This window comes from Sceloporus occidentalis, unplaced genomic scaffold (genome assembly GCF_023333645.1).
Source record: "Sceloporus occidentalis isolate IW3139 unplaced genomic scaffold, rSceOcc1.0.p SCAF_1, whole genome shotgun sequence".
Classification (NCBI taxonomy): Eukaryota; Metazoa; Chordata; class Lepidosauria; order Squamata; family Phrynosomatidae; genus Sceloporus; species Sceloporus occidentalis.
The window spans coordinates 130,185,958-130,200,478 of NW_028316981.1; the positions used below are offsets into that span (position 1 = coordinate 130,185,958).

The following is a 14,521-nucleotide window of genomic DNA, read 5'->3' on the forward strand; positions in this document are numbered from 1 at the left end:
GGCCTGAACTCTGAAATAAAGATAAGCCTTATTTTAATTTCACATTTACAATTCAGTTAGAGTTTATACAGTATGTGGGGAAATGCTGTTCTTTCAAGAGTGCAGAAAGAACCAGCAACGTGGGTGAAGAGAGACGCAGCTGCTGATCTTGAGGCAATGGCGCTTGCCCACCACTTGGCATCCCCTCTTTGGTGCCAACCATGTACAGTCGACCCTCCACATTAGCAGCTTTGACTTTGGCGGATTTGATTATTCATGGATTTGATTAATCTGTCCTCTCTAGGAATCTCTAGGTCCTTCAGTGTGACTCTTAGGGTCAAGTTCCACCAAAGTTTGTGGTGGAGGACCTAGAGATTCCTAGAGAGGACATGTCTCTAGGCATTTGTAGGTCCTCCAGTGCAGTTTCATGGTCAATTTATGGCAGATGTCGACCACAGAGTTTCCGTGGAGGCCCCAGAGAGGTGTTCTTTTGGTTTTAAAAAGTGGTTGGTTTGGTTTTTAATTTGTGGTTTTCCCAATTTCACAAGGGTCCTGCGCCCCTAACCCCAGCGAATGTGGAGGGTCCACTGTCGTTCCAAGGCTTGAGCAGGGCCACCGTGGGGTTAAATCCTGGAGTTTGACAGATAAGCTTCAAAAACAAGGGACTGTGGCACTAGGGGATGTGGCGGGTTTCCATGAAGCATCAGCTACTTTTTGAATCCTGCCCAGACCTGAGCCCATGCATTTCCATTCCAGCAGGTGCATGGCTGACCCAAGTCACTTTGCCGGCTGTGGCAGAGTTAGCCAAGGCTTCCCCAGACGCCAGGCAAGAGGGCCTGAACCAGACAGTGGCAGCCGAGTGATTCTGGCACAAATTCCCTCCGGCCCTTCTCTCCATCAGTGAATACCCAAAAGGGAACCAAGTGCACTTGTCCCTCCACATGTGTGGCTTTGACTTTTGTATGTTAAGCAGAGTTGCACTGGAAGACCTAGATTCCCAGAGAGATGGTCTCTCACGTCAGAAGTGCATTTGCTATTTGTGGTTTTCCCACATTCAGGAGGTCCTGTGCCCCTAACCCCAGCTGGCTGCGTTCTCCCTAATGCCAGGGCTGGCCTCAGGGCAGGTGGCGGGCATCATTCTAGGGCTACTGAATCCATGTTTGCCCCATATGTATCTTCAAAAGCAGCCAAAGAGATCTGGCTTGAGGATGAACAGCCTCCCATGGGCACCTACATTTACTTGCATTGAAATGATACTATTCCAGTAAGGCAGGTGGGCCAAGGGCAGCTTTCCAGGGAGGGTTGGACTGCAGCTCCCAGCACTTCTCACCACTAACAGTGAGACCCAGGCGGGATGGGAGCAGCAGTCTAATAACATCTGACCAAGGAGGAGATATAACCCGGTTTGGCACCGCTTTGACTCTTTGTCTGGCCGGCTCTGGACCCACAACAAACTCCAACTCCCAGGATTCCATAGCAAAGAGCCAAAGAGTTTAAAAGCGGCCCAAGCGGGTGATGTCTCCTCCAGTGCGGATGCGGCTTAAAGCGGGTTGGTGGCGGAGGCGTTGACTGACCTTCCAGGGCGGGGGTCCTCGGGGTGGCCAGCTGCCGGATCTGCCTGGCCCAGGTCTCGGCCACCCTGCGGTTCTCCTCGGCCCCTGGCGAAGCGGAGACCCCGAAAGTCCTGGCCACCCTTTGCCGGGAGGAGCAGCAGCAGCCGGAGGAGGAGGAGGAGGCGGCGGGGGCTGCCTTCTTGGCCGGGTAGCAGAAGAGGGTGAAGTAGGCAGAGGCAGAGTCCCGGCGGCGGCGGTGGCCGAGGCAGCAGCAGCTCTGGAAAGCGTAGCAGCCGATGCAGTCGGAGAGGCTGAGCAGCGAGCAGCAGGAGGAGGAGGGAGCCGAGTTCGAGTCCAGGCGCCGCATCCTGAGCTGGGCGCCGCGGGTGAGGGTCAAGGCGCAGTTGGGCTCCAGGGCCGGCAGCAGGCAGAAGGTCCCCGAGAGCAAGACCTCCTCCTCCTCTTCTTCCTCCTGGCCCTGGCCTTTGCGGGGCTCTCCCTGGGGCTCCATCTTCCTCAGCCTCAGCAGCAGCAGCCCCGCCGGCGCTTCATCGGCAGCTCTGCTCCTGAGTGCAGCGGAGGAAAGGAGGCTGATGGTGCCGGCGCTGCCCCTGCCCCTGGCCGGCCTCTCTGGGCAGGGACACCCCGGACCCTCCCCCTCCCAGAGAGAGGCAGCCAGCCAGCCAGGACTAGGCTCCCTCCTCCTCCTCCTGCCCAAAAGGGACTGGCTCCAGAGGGAAAGGGAAGCGAAAAGGCATCCGGGGGACTCTGGGAAGTGGAGCACCTTCAAGGAACCAAAGCTCAGAAACACCCTTAGAACTATGCATTCATACTTCAGAGTCAGACTCAACATGGAGGTCATTCTGAAACTCCAAATGGAGGAGGAGATGGCCAAAGACAAGCTCAAAGACACTCCAAGGGATGCTAAGGGCACGCTCCTTAGCCCTCCTCCAAATGGAGGGCCTTGGGGAATTCCTCCTGGAGAACTCAGAACTGTAAATGCATCTGTAAGTCAGGCTCTACTTGGAGGCCATTTTGAAACTCCTCCTGGACAGAAGGGGGGAATGGAGGACACTCGAGGAAAATGGAGGACACTAGCAAATAAAAAGCTGAAAGCACTCATAGAAAGGTAAATTCATGCTTCTTAGGCAGGCTTAGTATGGAGGACATTTTGGAACAGAAGGGGGGAATGGAGGACATGGCCAAATAGAAGCTAAAACACTTACAGAAAATGTAAATGCATGCTTCTAAGTCATGCTCAGCATGGAGGGCCTTTGGGGAAGGCCTCCTGGACTGAAGGTTGCAATGAGGACATGACCAAATAAATGCGAAAAACACCCCTAGAGCTGTTAATCCATGCTCCTCAGTCATTGCTCCTGGACAGAAGGCTGAAATGTAGGATGTGTTCTGGAAAAGGAGGACATCTGGGCACCCTGAACCAACCGCTGCTGTTGTTGTTGTCTGCCTTCAAATCGTTTCTGACTTACAGCAAACCTATCACGGGGTTTTCTTTGCAAGATTTACCCTGGCCATTGTCTGTAGCTGAGAGAGTGTGACTTGCCCAAGGTCACTCAGTGGGGTTTACAGCCAAGGAGGGATTCAAACTGGTCTGAAGTCCTAGTCCACAGCTCAAATCACTATGCTGCTGTGGCTCTCTCTCTCAAACACATATCAACTCTCATTCCTGTGGATAGGAGCAGCCTGAAGCACTTATGGAGCCTTGCGTTCCTTACAACACTTTATTACAACTCATTTCTGCATTGTACTTATTGTTGTGTGCCTTCAAGTTGTTTCTGACATATGGTGACCCTAAGGATTTTCTTGGCAAGATTTGTTCTGAGGATGGCCTTCCCCTGAGGCTGAGAAAGTGTGACTTGCCCAAGTTCACCCACTGGGTTTCCATAGCCAAGTGGGGAATCAAACCCTGGTGTCAGAGTCATAATCCAACACCCAAACCACTCTGCCATGCTGGCTCTACAATGCTATTATGAGTTGCTCCAGTTAGTACTACTAAAGCACCAGTGTGGCATAGTCGTTTGAGTGTTGGACTATGACTCTGGACACCAGGGTTTGAATGTCCCCTCGAGCATAAAAACCCACTGGATGATCTTGAGCAAGTCACACTCTCTCAGCCTCAGAGGAGGGCAATGGCAAACCTTCTCTGAAGAATCTTGCCAACGAAACCCCATGACAGAGTTGCCTTAGGGTCGCCATAGGCCAGAAATGACTCGAACTAGGCACACAACAACTAGTACTACTAGATCACCAGCTTGGTATAGTGGGTTGGACTATTGAATCTGTGTTGGACTAGTGACTCTGGAGACCAGGGTTTGAGTCTCCACTCGAACCCATAGTTTCACCCATAAAACCTACTGGGTGACCTTGGGTAGGTCACACTTTCTCATCCTTAGAGGGAGATGGAAACAAACCTCCTCTGAACAAATCTTGCCAAGGAAACCCCATTATAGGGGCCCCTTAGGGCAGCAGTTCTCAACCTGTGGGTCATGACCCCTTTGGGGGTCAAACAACCCTTTCACAGGGGTCACCTAAGACCATCGGAAAACACATATTTCCAATGATCTTAGGAACCAAGACACCACAATTTTATGGTTGGGGGTCACCACAATATGAGGAACTGTATTAAAGGTCATGGCATTAGGAAGGTTGAGAACCACTGCCTTAGCGGGGTCACCATAATTTACAAACAACTTGAAAGCACACAACAACTATTTAGTACTAGTAGTACCATTAGTATGGTCACTACATAGATTTGTTAATCGGGGTCCAGTTTTCTGTGCTGCCTGACAGCTGAGCTGCCAGCCAAGGGAACCCATCTTTTACATGTGCTTAATTTTTTTTAAGTCCCACAAAGTTTCATTAAAATAAGCTACTTGCTGCTTAAGTTGCTTGTATCCTTTGCCTCACCACAGGGCTCACAGCAGATGTAACTTCCAGCAGGCTGGAATTCCCTTTTCTACAACATAGTTACAGCTACACTGCCTTCTCATTCCTATCTGTGTATCCTCCCACAAGGGGCTACAATTCACACCACCCACCAGTCATTGCCCTGTGCTGGCTGAGGAAGATGAGACGTGCAGTCCAGTGCATCCGGAGGACAACAGGCAGGGAAAATGGCTTGTTGCTGTAGGCCTTCATAGGGATGAAACTAGGGCATTTATCACACTGAGGTTATTGGAGCTAAGATCAGGGGTGAGTGCAGGTCAAACGATGCGAATGGTCATTATAACGATAAACACCTAGGTTTCTTGAATTTGAAGACACCCAATTTAGCTGCAAAGGGGAACCTTAACGAGAGGCAGCCAGGACTTAACTATAAGGTTTGCTACCTCCTACAAAGGTAAACTCTTTCATTGGACTACAATTGGCAGATTTTACCTATACAGCACCTATTTTTTCCAGATGTGATAGTGCAGAGACTCCTTGAGAAACTCAAGTGTTCTCTGCCTAAGAAAGGAGCAGTTAGCATCACACAGGACAAGGGCAGCCCGGTTCTCAAGGGAAGTTACTTGGTTGCTAATGGAGTTGAAATTTCATTGCCTGCCTTTGACTGTCCTTTGTCTTTGGTCCACACAGGGCCAGGAAGGGGAATGTCCTCTTTATGGACTGAGATCTCTCAATACCATTTTATAACATCTGCAACAGAATATAGGCCTCAAAGATATAGCCGTGTTAGTCTGTAGAATCAGTATATAGAGAGATCTTGCAGCACCTTTGGGACTAACTGAAAGAAAGAAGTTGGCAGCATGAACTTTTGTAGACTTACAAATGCTCATGCTGCCAACGACTTTCTTTCAGTGAGTCTCAAAGGTGCTACAAGATCTCTCTACATAGAGAATATAGGCCTGTGACTCTAATAGCATCACCATTTTTCTCCTTTATGATGTTTGACACCTTTGCCTGATGAAGAAGCTAGTGAGGCTTCAAAAGCCTACATGTGTGCTTTATGCTTTGGAGTTGGACCTATAAAGGCATTGCTGCTTTTGGAGAATGGGCAGCTGGAGCTATGTGGAAACATCTCAGGGCGGGTGTTACCTTGGTAGCCATGAGGAACAACCTCGTAGTGTTTGAATCCTTTTCTGAGAGCCCAGTTGCCGGTTAAGGTTTCCGTGTACACTTTTCACTCCTGAAGCACTGCCTCCATTGTTTCACATAATCTCCCGATAATGTAAAAACTGTACTTGGTTGTCCTGTCATATGAACACTTGGGTGAACAGAGCTGCCACCTGGTTGGGCTTCTGTGCCTTTGAAACTGCATGACAGGGAGAAATTGAGCAGGAGAAGACTTCCCAGCATGGAAATGCAATGCTGTGAAAAAATAACAGTGTTGGGACTTCTGTCTGTCGCACAGCTGTTTAAAAAGAAAACAAAGAAAAGGAAGCAAACAGTAACAACAGTGACTACCTTTTCTAACAGATGAACTAAATCTCACTGAACTGAGTGGGGCTATGTTCCTGTGCAGCCATTGACGTGTATCTTATGCCATATTGTTGCTCCCACAGGGGTCCCAGAATCTGTAAAATCCTCCGCCTATCGGAGGGGGGACCTCTCCCACCCTCTATGGCAGCCCCACAACCAAGGAAGAAATGACACTGACACACTGAATGAGCCAGGGTGGTCACCTTGCTTGAATTATGTGTCATAGCTATGATGTGACAGGCAGAAATGCCAAGCTACTACTTCATTGAGCATGGCTCCAGATTTCCTTCCCACTCAGGCCCAAGGACAGGGTGCCATATTTCCTTATCTCAGTTTAGCTTATCCTTGAAACGATGCCAGACATGGTTAAGAGACATCTGTTTCTTTCTCTTAAGAACAGCTGGAGCCTTTCTCAACTTTTCCTGGCCCTATTACTCGGCCACTAATATGATCTGTAAACATTTAATAGGTAAAGATGTTCTTGGTATAATGCTTTGCCTGCTTAATTTCTGAATGTCTACACAGTAGGTTGAGGTACCAGAATAGCACCAGTCAAAAATAGGACAAGAAGTCTTACTTTTTCTGAAATTTGACCCACTGAGTCCAATAGGACTCTTTCTTCTCAATGGGATCGGGTGGCCGCATGAAGAAAAGGACAGAGTTCTTAACATGAATGAATAGTTCCTTTACTATTCTTCCTGCTGTGCAAAAATATGTAGATTTTTGCTTATTTTTTTAATACTCTGGGAAGTATTTTGGTAGAAATATATGTTTTTCCACACCCAAAATACTTGTCTGTACAGAAAAGGTGTTTCCTGTACAAACCACTTTTGTTGCTTGCGCTAGGAACACATTTTCTGTGCAGAAAATCCACATGAGGGAGTGCACAAAGTGTGCAGAACCATAACACTGCAGTTAGTCTGCCTGGCAGGGTTTCTTGCATGTCAAGAAACCATGTTGCAACAGGAAAACAAAACAAAGAAAGAAACAAGCCCACAAATAATTATTATTTCCACCCCTACTTCCTATACTTTTAATAGCTGTGTGGAAGAGGGCATTTCAACAGGTGTGGTTTGTCATGGATGAAAGAGGTAATTTTAGCAGGCGTAAAGTTTATCTGATAAAATTCCCTCCCACTCAACTATTAAGGATGTAAGAGGCCTGTCCTCTTTTTCATGTGACCACCCTAAAATGGAATCCTGCAGTCTTATTAATCTTGTTTCCTCAACTGTCAGTCCAACTGATGCCATCAAGAAATTGGGAAGTTATTTAGCAAGAATTAATAAAATAACATACATACTGAACAATTTAAAAACTCTGAATTAAAAGTAACAGGATGAAAAAAAGATATTGGAAATTAACGCCATACGTGGTAACCTCAGATAGAATTCGACTAGCACAGAATTGGAAAAATGCAAACATTTCATCAATAGAATATGGTTATTCAAGCTACTAGACATGATTGAACTTGATAAATTAACCTGTTATCTAAGCTATAAGGATGTGAAAGATGAAGGGAACCAATGGGCTCAGATTGTAACATATTGCCAAGACAGTTGGAAGAAATAATAAAGATGAAAGCGCTGATGTTAAATAAGATTAATTTTACTTCCCAAATAATGAAAATAAGTTACTGTTTGAGTTACAAGAAGATAATAAAAACCAGAAGGCAGAAATAATAAGAAAATCAAATCCCAGAAACTCAGTACTGCAGCCACTCACTCAAAACCACAAGGTTGCGAGTTCAAGACCAGTAAAAGGGCTCAATCTCGACTCGGGCTTGCATCCTTCCAAGGAGGTCGCTAAAATGAGTACCCAGATTGATGGGGCAAATTAGCTTACCATTGTAAACCGCTTAGACACTGCTTAGGCGGTATGAAGCAGTATATAAATGAAGCTTGTTTTGTTTGTTTCAGTGATATAGGAAGTCATCTTTTTTGGTTGTTAATGTCTTGTTTGTTATTGTAGTAAACATGTTGTAATGTATATATAAATGTATTGTGGAATGTTTGTTTTAGTAGGTGAAGATTTTATTTTTTTTTTAATTAATAAAAAAGTAATTAGTAATAAAAAAGTAACTTTCCAAGATCTGCTCCTGTGTAAGTGCAGCTTGAGTGAACTTTATAGCTGTGTCTGGGTTTGAATCTGCTTCTTTCATATCCATATATTATCCTCTGTCCAAGAGCCCAAACCTGGGGCCCATTCACACACAATGTGTACACAATTATAGTGTGATTATTCCACTTCAGCTGCCATTTTATGGAATCCTGGAATTTCTAGTTTGGTCAAAGGAATTAGAAGAGCTCTCTGGCTGAGAATTCTAAGGGCCTTTCCCTAAAATGCCAATTCCAGGATTCCATAGAATGGAACCATCGCAGATAAAGTGGAATAATAGCACTATAAATCTGTAGTGTGAATGAGCGCCAGCTCACAACCTAGACATTCTTCCTCACTTAGGGATGGTGGATGTAAAAGAAGCCTTGGTTCCAGCACCAAGGGTGGTATTTCATACAGAAGGGGCCAAGCGACCCCCTCCTTCGATCCAGTGCTGGAAAATAACTATAGTATCATAACAATATACATAATGAATGAGAGATTCAAGAAAAAAGACTAGTACTTAAACCACTTTTGTAGCAGCAGGTGCAATGCTGAACCAATTAACAACAACCCAGTAAAAGTAGTGTGAACTGAGACGTTTGCCTAAAGCAGGGGTGGTAAAATGCAGCCTACACACAACCTTGCCAGGCTATTTTCATGGCCTGCAACATCCTGGAGACTCCCCTAAGGTCTCCCCACACACACTGAAAAATATTTGGGGGGGGGGGGGCAAAGATGGCATTTTCTCACTTTGGGAAGTCTCCAGCAATAGCAGTATGGTTAAAAGAGGGAACAATGAAACAAAGTAGGTCTCCAGAGTATTAAATTACCTGCCTTTGGCCTCAAGGCTAAAAAAACTGAAACCCATTGGGTTTCCCTAGGGGACAGTCTTTTCACTTCTGTCCCCCACAACTAAAGCTTTGGGAAAGTTACTTTTTAGAACTACAATTCCCAGTGTATGCTAGTATAGATTGCAGAAAGTGGTGGTGGAATCTTCCCTTTTACTCTCTAAAAAGGCATTACCCTGGTGGTGGGAGAAAGGTTGATAACAATAAGCAGCCTGCAAATGGCTAAGAAATTCAGGTTTTGTAACTGGGACAATGAAAACATTAAGAAGCAATCTTAAACTCCCAGGGGCAGCAGCTGTGGGCTCACTGGATTATACAGACAGGGATGTAAATCTTCATGAATGCAATTCCACATTTGACTGATTTTACCAGGTTTTTTCCCTCCTTTTTCTCTCTGCTGCAAGAAATTCTTCAAAAGCTGCACAGTTTGAGATTTGTTCTGCAGTATCCCACATTAAATTTCTGAATATAACATGGTATTTCATTTTCTGTGCAGAAATATCTTTCTGCACACACAAACAACTGCACACACAGAGTAAGCCCTAAACTGCAAGGATTCTCCTCTGCTCACCAGAGTTTCCAGGCACTTGGGAAATGCTCCCTTTGATGCTGAGAGAGTGTGACTTGCCTGAGGCCATCCAGTAGGTTTCTATGGCTGAATGAAGATTCGAACCCTGGTCTCCAGAGTCATAGAATCATAGAATTGTAGAGTTGGAAGAGACCACAAGGGCCATCCAGTCCAACCCCATTCTGCCATGCAGGAACTCTCAATCGAGGCATCCCCGACAGATGGTCATCCAGCCTCTGCTTAAAGACCTCCAAGGAGGGAGACTCCACTACACTCCGAGGGAGTTTGTTCCACTGTCGAACAGCCCTTACTGTCAGGAAGTTCCTCCTAATGTTGAGGTGGAATCTCTTTTCCTGTAGCTTGCATCCATTGCTCCGGGTCCTGTTCTCTGGAGCAGCAGAAAACAAGCTTGCTCCCTCCTCAATATGACATCCCTTCAAATATTTAAACAGGGCTATCATATCACCTCTTAACCTTCTTTTCTCCAGGCTAAACATCCCCAGCTCCCTGATTCTTTCCTCATAGGACATGGTTTCCAGACCCTTCACCATTTTAGTCACCCTCCTTTGGACACATGGCTCCAGTTTCCCAATGTCTTTTCTGAATTGTGCCCAGAACTGGACACAATATTCCAGGTGGGGCCTGACCAGAGCAGAATAGAGTGGAACTATGACTTCCCTTGATCTAGACACTATACATCTATTGATGCAGCCTAAAATTGCATTGGCCTTGTTAGCTGCATCATTGTACTGTTGACTCATGTTCGACTTGTGGTCTACTTGGACTCCTAGATCCCATTCATCTGTAGTCTCATTCAGCCAGGTATCCCCATCCTATATCTGTGCTTTTCATTTTTCCGCCCTATGCTTAAACCACTACACTATGCTGGTTCTTCTCCTTGGAATTACCTGCCCCCAAATCATTTAGGGCCTTACAGAGAATCTCAAGCATCTTTGAGCATGCCATATAACTAATTGGAAGTCAGCATCTTTCACAGAATTTTATACAGGTAGTTACATCATTCATGAAGCAACCAATTTTCTGGCCGCCACATCTTGCACTAGCTGAAGAACATGGAACATGATGCACACAGTACAGGATACATCCAACCTGTCTGTGATTCTATTTCATGCACAAAAAGCACTGCTATGTCACTATTAGTATATCTCCTAAAAATAGGTAATAATGGGATCCCATTAAAAAAAAAAGAAGTGAGACAACACAATGTACAGAGTTGAGAGTTGATTTCATGGAAGTATTTGTACAATTTTACAATGTATTCTCTGAAACCATGAAAGGGTATATATCTCTAACATGGTGAAACGGAAACTTTTTTTTAGCTCTATGTAAATAAAATGTTTTATAAAAATAAAAATAAAATACATAATGGGATCCCATCTTATACAGAGAGTAACCCTCCACCTGGACAGAGCATGATATAATTTACACTCTCAGGTTAATTCCTACAACGAAATTATAGGGTGGTTTTTGTCTACTCATTTTACTGTTTGAATTATATTTTGTTTTCAGTTGAAGCACTGCATCTAAAATAGAAATTAAATGGGTGAGGAGTGCTTGGTGTAAATCACTCAGCTTGATTCTTCACCAGTTAAGCTGCAGAGAGAGATTGCTGCAGAATGGACTTTGGCAGCACTTGCTGTCCCAGCCCAGAAAATAGTCTCTTCCTAGGTGTGACTGCTTACAGTAACCTGGCCTAGTTTCTATGTCATTTTACCTCCTACAGTGCAAATAGAGCTGCCACAATTTCTGATGCGGCCCTGTGACTAGGCTGGTCAGATGTGAATGAAGAGAGATTAAATACCCCAAAAATATACATATTCCTTGGTTATCAGGGAAGAGACTTTTAATGTGTGGGTGCTGATGGACTTTTAAATTGCTTTTGGATTCTGTCTCTTTAAGTTTGTTGCCTGTAAAATGGGCAGAGCAATTACTCCAGCCGCCCCCCTTGCAGGATGAACAAAACAATGGTTGTAAATCATTTTGCAGGTTGAAAAGTTGTCTGTTGAATGACTAAAGGAAATGAAACTCCTATTGAGCCCTTGCCGTTGTTCTACAGACTTTATGTGTTTTATTGTAAAAAATAAAAATTTAATTACAAAAAAAATCCACCTTTCCTCGATTGGTTGAGGATAAGGGGCACTGATTTGAGCTGCAGATGCTTGGAATAAGCATACTTTCACTTAGGATGGGATAGGGTCATTTTCTACATTTATGCAGGAATTAGGGTGACCACATGAAAAAAAGGAAGCGTTCTTGGACCTTTAAACTAATGGCCAAGCAGCACATTTGGGAACCTATTGACAGGTTTTCCCTGTCAATAACAAGGCGCACTATAACAATACTTTGGGACAAGGCAGACAGACAAGACCGAGACTGCGTTTTCTGATGCATATCACCAAAGGCTCTATTTTTCCAACTTTAATACTGGTTTAAGAGCCATGTGTCCAATGCTCAAACTACTACATAACACTGACCAAACTACTAAAGGTGAAATAGCCCTGTTCTCCTTTGCCTCTAGTAGTTGTACATTGAGTTCTACAGAGATCAGAAACAGTAGGCCTTTGGTATCCAGTGGGGTTTTGTTCCAGGATCCCCTGTGGATACCAAAATCTGTGAATGCTCAAGTTCCTTGTATAAAATGGAATAACTGAGGTTGGCTTTTGGAGGTTGGATTTTATATAATAAAGCTATGGATGGTGGAATCCATGGTATGGAGGGCTGACATACTGTGAGCGATATAGCTATGGGAGAGGAGTAGAGGAATGGGGACATTGTGCTTCAAGCAAGAATTCTGTCACTCCACACACAATAAATGTTATTTTGGTTCTCAAATTCCAAGCATTGTACTAATTTAAAACTTTAGCTGAGCATTTAGAAATTTAGGTTAGATATTAAAAGAAAAAGCAAAATTACCAAGGGAATGCAAGTACAGCAAATATCAAAGTTCTAGGAGTGAACAATTTCCAATGCTAGTAACTTGAGGGCTACATGATAATTTAATTAGGGAAGGAAAATTCTTACGGTGGGTATGGCCTTATCCTTAGCTTAGCTATGTTCCTATATACTGTGAAGCCTTTGACTACATACAGTCCTATACTCTGCTTGTACTATGCAAGTGTTTACTCAAACCCAACAGCAGGGCCACCTCCAGAAGGTGACATGGTAGGGTATTCACGGAGCCCTCGAGACCAGCAGAAAGTTTGCCATTCTAAAAGTGCTATCATTTCCACTTTGCACAGCATATTAAAAATATAAATAAATAATAAAACTTTAATTTATATCCCACTTTTTGTTTCCACAATCAAAGCAGCGTACAACCTTTAAAAATACAATATATACAATTCCCCCCCTTAAAAAAGGATTAAACAATTCCATCCATTAAAATTGTAGACGATAAAAATCTAAAAACAGTACTACAATAATAAAATAACGGTGGGCAGAGTCTTTGCTTGTATATGATTGTGGGGGGAGCGTTACATGGCCGGTCTATTCCGGGAAGGCCTGCCGGAAGAGATCCGTCTTAACAGCTTTCTTGAAGCTCTCAAGGTTGGCAATTTGACGGATCTCGTCCGGCAGGCCATTCCATAAAGTGGGAGCCATCACGGAAAAAGTCCTCTGGGAGGTCGCCGTCAATCTGGTCTTTGTGGACTGCAACAAATTGCTCCCAGAGGATCTGAGGGTACGGGGCGGATTGTACAGAAGGAGGCGATCCCTTAAGTAGGTTGGGCCCAAGCCATGGAGGGCTTTAAAGGTAATGACCAACACCTTGTACCTTGCCCGGAACTGAATAGGCAGCCAGTGGAGTGATTTCAATATAGATGTAATATGGTCACTCCTAGTTGTTCCTGTAATCAATCTGGCTGCCATATTCTGCACCAGTTGAACTTTCTGGACTAGGCACAAGGGTAGCCCCATGTAGAGTGCATTGCAAAAATCAAGTCTTGAGGTTACCAGTGCATGTACTACAGTTTCTAGGTCACCCCGTTCCAGGAAAGGGCGCAGCTGATGTATCAGCCAAAGCTGGTAACAGGCACTCTTGACCGTTGCATTCACCTGATTTCTCATCTGAAGCGACGAGTCAAGAAGCACCCCTAAGCTGAGAACACAGTCCTTTGAGGGGAGCGTGAACCCCTCTAGGACTGGAGGTTGTGTCCCCATTCCTGGTTTGGGGGCCCCTACTGTAAGATCAGAAGCAGCCTAAGAAGATTCTCAGTTTCTATATTCCACCTCTTCTTCATCAAGGGGTCCTTCAACACACATCCAGAAAAAAATATGGAGCCAAAACGGCTCAAATCCAATATTTCTTTGTCTGCACACTGCTGATCTTGCACATGAAGCCTGACAATTAATAAATAATATGGTCCATCTGCTCCTCCTGTTGGGCAGACTACCAGTACTTTAAATTTCCTACACCCACTCACTAGAAGCATGGTCACTGCTCTTCTTGTTCTAAACACTGAAGAATCTTAGCAGATTCTTGATAGTGGGCATGCACTTGTTCTCAGACCATTATATGACAATGGCTGCATATTATGTCATGTAGTTACATAATAATTAATCCTGCACTCCCTGATATGAATTAATATGATACAGACAAACATGTTTACAGGAAAAGGAGGTGGAAATAAGTAGAAGTAGATAAACTCTCAGAGGTGGATGGGAGTTGCAGGCAAGACACATTATCTGCTCCTCCGGATGTGCCACTTTTGAACAGATTGTGCAACATGTTGGCTTATCAAATAAAGGATAAGAGCTGATCTCTAAGGAGTTTTAAATCAGGATTTCTAAACTCTCACAAAATCCCCTTATTCAAAGATTTACTTTAGATATTACAAACTGGATATTATCCCAGATTGCACACTTTCTCCTCATCTTCTGAAAAGAGACTGCTACCAATTGTTTTCACATAGGAGGAAAAAAAACAAAGAAGAGACTATGTATATTTTAATAACTTTTCTAGCAAGTATTGCCCAGTTTTATTTGGTGCTCTTATGTTGTTGTTGTTGTTGTTGTTGGTT

The 14,521-nt window shown here is 44.4% G+C and overlaps 1 protein-coding gene across 1 annotated transcript in view; it reads right to left on the reverse strand.

Moving 5' to 3' along the window:
* The window catches only part of LOC149322143 (sphingosine kinase 1-like), a 41,817-nt gene extending 39,679 nt beyond the window's left edge, over positions 1-2,138 (reverse strand). Inside the window, exon 1 of the mRNA XM_089535254.1 lies at positions 1,554-2,138. Within this exon, the coding sequence (XP_089391380.1) occupies positions 1,554-2,043 (490 nt within the window). The 5' untranslated portion in view covers positions 2,044-2,138. The remainder of the gene's footprint in view (positions 1-1,553) is intronic.
* Between the last annotated feature and the right edge of the window lie 12,383 nt (positions 2,139-14,521).